This window comes from Homarus americanus, unplaced genomic scaffold (assembly GCF_018991925.1).
Source record: "Homarus americanus isolate GMGI-L3 unplaced genomic scaffold, GMGI_Hamer_2.0 scaffold50632, whole genome shotgun sequence".
Classification (NCBI taxonomy): Eukaryota; Metazoa; Arthropoda; class Malacostraca; order Decapoda; family Nephropidae; genus Homarus; species Homarus americanus.
In genome coordinates, this window is record NW_024732704.1 from 1 (window position 1) to 5,000 (window position 5,000).

Consider the following 5,000-nt stretch of genomic DNA (forward strand, 5'->3'; position numbering starts at 1 on the left):
AAGAGGTTAGCACTCTGTCAAGTTCGGTGTTAAAGGACTCCATGATGTCATCCTTTGTATCCAGTGTTAGGGCGTATGCACTGATGAAGAAGGCATGGCGTGAGTGATTCAGTGGGAATCGGAGCATCATGAGACACTCGTTGATCCCAAAAGGCATTTCAGCTAGCCTATGTAGGATGCTTTGGCAGATGGCAAAGCAAAACTTCATAAATGTGGTTTCTCTTTGCAGAAGGCTTACTTTTCCATAAGAAAGAATAGCCAGATTCCCGTCTGTTAGTCGATCCTTGTCTGGGAGCCGGGACTCACTAATGGATGTTATGTCGATGTTACACCTAGCCAGCTCCTTTGCCACAAGGGCGGTTTTTCTTTCAGGACGTGTACTTTTGTGCCAGTATCCAGAAGGGTCCTGACATTCCATGCAGCAACCATAATAGGTAGTATAGTTTGTTTTTGTTTTGATCTGCATAAGGGTGCTGTTGCACAGTCAGATTGGTTCTTTAGCCAGGCTCTGTTTGGGGCACCTTTACCAGCCCCAGCCCCCTCCCCCTGTTGGGTGAGCAGAATGGCTACTCGTAAGGACTGCTCAGTCGCACAGACAGGACCGGATTGCACTGCTGACTAGATCCCAGTGCATAAACGACCATCTTATTTATGCCGCCCATGTGTAGAGTTGTGACTAGAAACTCTCGGGAGTCATCTCTGCTTGGCCCTGTTGCCACTCGTCCATCGCCATAGGACTTTTTGGGGGTATAGAGGTTTTGATGATGATGAGAAGTATGATGAGCTGGATGATGGCTGCTTGTGAGTTGATTTATGTGGTGAGACAGGAGCACAAGTTACAACCATACACCTTGGCTCTCCCGTTTCCTGATCCAGTGGTACAAGTGTTGCAATGACTGGGGAGAGGGAGAGTTGCAATGAACTGCCGATGGCCCAATTTGTTGAGTTTCGCCTGAGTAGCCTGTCCATCTTGAATTGCCTTCATCCACAGGTGTAGTCGTTGGGTCGTTGGTCACCTTTTCCGCTTATACCGCCGTTGGGGTCTTGTTGGAAGCATGCTTGCCTGTTGCAGGGCTCCACTGTAGATTTTTCATTTGGTGTTTACTTCCATAGCCTTGTATCTACCAAGGTTAATCCGCAAGCAGCGTGGCAGTGGTTAGTAGGCGCCAGGACGTGTCCACATGCCAGTGGGCCTATGTGCTGTCCCTCTGGGGCCCACTGCTACTCCGATATCCCTTGCCGGTTTAGCCTGGGTTGGGCCCACGAGGCACCCAGTTACAGTGTGTTGCCACGAGGAGGCACAGCAAGAGTCTTGATGGTGAAGAGACTGTATTGGCTGGGGAGGACTTAAGTAAGTTGTTTCCCTGTTCGCCACGACGGATAGCCAGCGGCTGTAGCTGAAAGCGAGAGGAAGCAAGCAGTGCTTGGACTTTAACACTAACATATGCTGCCACACTAGACACATTACACCACCATATGTGCGCGCACACACACACACAAACCAAGATTAACTACAAATTTATCAGGAATTGTGATTGGAATCTTGTTTCGGATGTAAAGCGTATATTAGGTGAAGAATGTGCGAACAGAATGTTTGCATGAGATATGCTGCTTAAAACGTGCAGGGGAAAGAATGAGGTGCTATATATGTTACCAAAAGGAGAGTGTGGAAATCTAAGGAACAAAACATAAGGAAAGCATATCATGTTGGGTTGAGAAGAGTGGACTCTGCTAGCAGTACTGAGAGGGGTAGTGGAGCGAGATGCTGGGCCAAAATAAAGGACTTTCTGCTGACATGATGTGGGGCAGGGCGAAGGGCCAAGCTAGGCATGCAGTGAAAAGCCGATGGAATTATAAAGTGAATAGACAAATAAGGGAAAAAATAAGATTGCTTGAAGCCTTGAGGATGTGTGGTGACAAGGAGGAGCACCCGATGGCCAATTACAGACACAGACGAAAGTTTACAAGCCAAAGGAGCATGAATTAATCCCGAGCTTCCAGTAGCCGTTCCATTCTCTTTTCTTGCCAATTTCTTGCTTCACTCATTCTCTTTTAACTCTTGGATATGGTCTCTGAACTGGCTTTGGTACTCATAAGTTGACTCCGATCCATATAAACTTCTCGTTCACAGTCGGTCGTAATTATTTTTTTTTTTCCAAACCTCTTTGATTTCCTTCTTATCAACCAATACATTACCATGTGACAACAGACCACGTGGTGTCCCTATGATGCTACGACACCACGTAGTGAATGAGTTGCTACAACATCAAGTGAGGTTCCTCATAACACCATCTGTGAGGGAATTATTACACCACATCAGGCCCCTCATACACCATCTGTGAGGGAATTATTACACCACATCAGGCCCCTCATAACACCATGTGTGAGGGAATTATTACACCACATCAGGCCCCTCATAACACCATCTGTGAGGGAATTATTACACCACATCAGGCCCCTCATACACCATCTGTGAGGGAATTATTACACCACATCAGGCCCCTCATACACCATCTGTGAGGGAATTATCACACCACATCAGGCCCCTCATAACACCATCTGTGAGGGGATCACTACATCATCAGGCCCCTCATTTACCATCTGTGAGGGAACTACTACATCATCAGGCCCCTCGTAACACCATCTGTGAGGGAATTACTACACCACGTTAGGCCCCTCATTTTACTATCTGTGGGGAACTACTACATCATCAGGCCCCTCGTACACCATCTGTGAGGTACTACACCACGTCAAGCCCCTCATAACACCACCTGTGAGGGAACTGGCACTCCACGTGATGCCCTCATAACGCCATCTGTGAGGGAGTTACTACACTACGTCTGCTGTTCAACACCTCATCGCACATGATCTACGTGTGTAAACATTAATCTTTATGTTCACTGTATGTTCCTTCACCTGTCTCAAATGAAGGCTTTTGTTAAACCACCAATGTATGTAATAAGTCATTTTATGTCCAATGTATATTTTCAGCCTTCTGGCTGCAGAACTTTTTCAATAAACCGTTTATTATTATTATTATTATTATTATTATTATTATTATTATTATTTCTCACGCACTGCTCACCAAACATCCTCGTTCATACCCACTATTTGCCACTCTACTTCTTTACTTTATTTCTAACTGGTATGTAACATATTTGCTTATTTTTGTGTATTTATCTTTGGTGTTAAGTTCTAAGTTGCTGCTAATTTTTGCGTCTTTGCTCCGTGTAGTTATTTGTGGTAGGTTTTAACAATTAATAATTCCATGTTTTATGTTCAGTGTTTTTTTTTTTGCTATGTGTTTAATATAACCAAAGCTGTATTCAATTTTATTTGTCATGTTGAATTTTATACTGTTGTAAGTCATGTCTTCGGTCTGACTATGACAAGAGATATTGTCTAAACGTTACCCAACAAATGTTGTTGTTTATCCTTATGTTGGTGGTGGCATTCATCCTTCGTTTACGCTTCCCCCGAGGAGAGTCAAATAATTCAGTTATACTAGTCATGTTTTTTGATCTGACAGGTGGGTACTTGTAAGCCCGGACCTACGGCCTAGAAAACAGTGCGTTAATGTTCGAAATAAGGCAAACACAGTATTGGGTTTTATATCTAGAAGTGTAAGTAATAAGAGTGCAGAGGTCTTATTGCAACTATATCTTGCGCTAGTCAGGCCGCACCTCGATTATGCGGCTCAGTTCTGGTGCCCTTATTATAGAATGGATATCACTTCACTAGAGTCAGTGCAACGAAGAATGACGAAAATGATTCCGGGACTTAGAAACCTTCCATATCAGGATAGGTTAAAGAAACTTAACTTGCATTCCCTAGAAAGACGAAGAGTGCTGGGAGATATGATAGAAGTATTTAAGTGGGTGAAAGGAATCAATAAAGGGGGTATAGATAAAGTTCTTATAATATCCGAGCAGGATAGGACTCGGAGCAACGGATTTAAGTTGGATAAGTTTAGGTTTAGGAGGGAGATAGGAAGGAACTGGTTCACAAATAGGGTGGTGGACGAGTGAAACAAGCTTAGCAACTTTGTAGTAAGTGCTGGAACTCTGGAATGTTTCAAAAGGAGGCTAGATAGATTCATGGATGATAGAGAGTGGTAGTAACTCTCGACAGGAGCTGCCATGCACAGGCCAACCGGCCTATTGCAGACTCCTTATTTTCTCATGTTCTTATGTTCTTATGTTCTTATGTTCTTATAACCTAAACGTCCATTATTCAACATTAAACCGCTAATAAATGCTTTACACTATGTCCTGTGTGAATTCCTTTGTCACCGATTTAAAGTTTGACACATTACTGCTTCAAGGTGTGTATAGTCAGATCGTGAAACAGATGTAGTAAATGGACCAAAACATCAGACATACAGCTTGACAAGTAAAGTAAAACCAATTAGAGTTTGGTGGTACTGACCCATCGACAGCTGTGGTGTTGGCCGGCACAGCATCAGGCAGAGCGGTGGTCGTCAACATAGTATCAGCAAGACGAGTGGTATTGTTGACGAGGCCGGTGACGGTGGCGTTAAGGAAGAGGGCAAGGTTCTCTGGGCAGCCCTCAGTAGACAGTGGCAGGCGGGGAGGCGAACCCCCTCCTCGCACAAATTTACCAATAACTACCCAAACACTGAAGATGAACGACAGTACGAACCCCACCACAGCTCCCTGTGATGATGGGAAGCAGCAATATTTACCAACAGATACAGTCATTAGATATCACTATATAAAACAGCTCTACTTTTATCACATGGTTCTTATGGTATGACTCAAAAGATCAACTCTCTAGTCTTGTTTTACCTTTGCATTGACCCACGGTGCACAGACTCCTGTAAAAAATAGACCATTAAGTGGGCCTCCCACGGCAGACAGGATGCTGTTGGAAACGTGGAAGATGCTACCCAGCTTCTCCACCATTAGCCCCATACATATGGCTGCCACACCAGCCATCACAGCTGCAAATTTAAAGTGATTATTACTCCAAACATTATT

General features: G+C 44.2%; 1 protein-coding gene across 1 annotated transcript in view; it reads right to left on the bottom strand.

Annotated features, from left to right (window-relative positions):
* Window positions 1-4,428: 4,428 nt before the first annotated feature.
* Window positions 4,429-5,000, bottom strand: part of LOC121868935 (sodium-coupled monocarboxylate transporter 2-like) — a gene marked incomplete at its 3' end in the record, with an annotated part of 43,832 nt that continues 43,260 nt past the window's right edge. The window contains exons 9-10 of the mRNA XM_042369969.1: window positions 4,809-4,963; window positions 4,429-4,676 (exon numbers count right to left, since the gene is read on the bottom strand). Coding sequence (XP_042225903.1) covers window positions 4,429-4,676; window positions 4,809-4,963 — 403 coding nt within the window. The remainder of the gene's footprint in view (window positions 4,677-4,808; window positions 4,964-5,000) is intronic.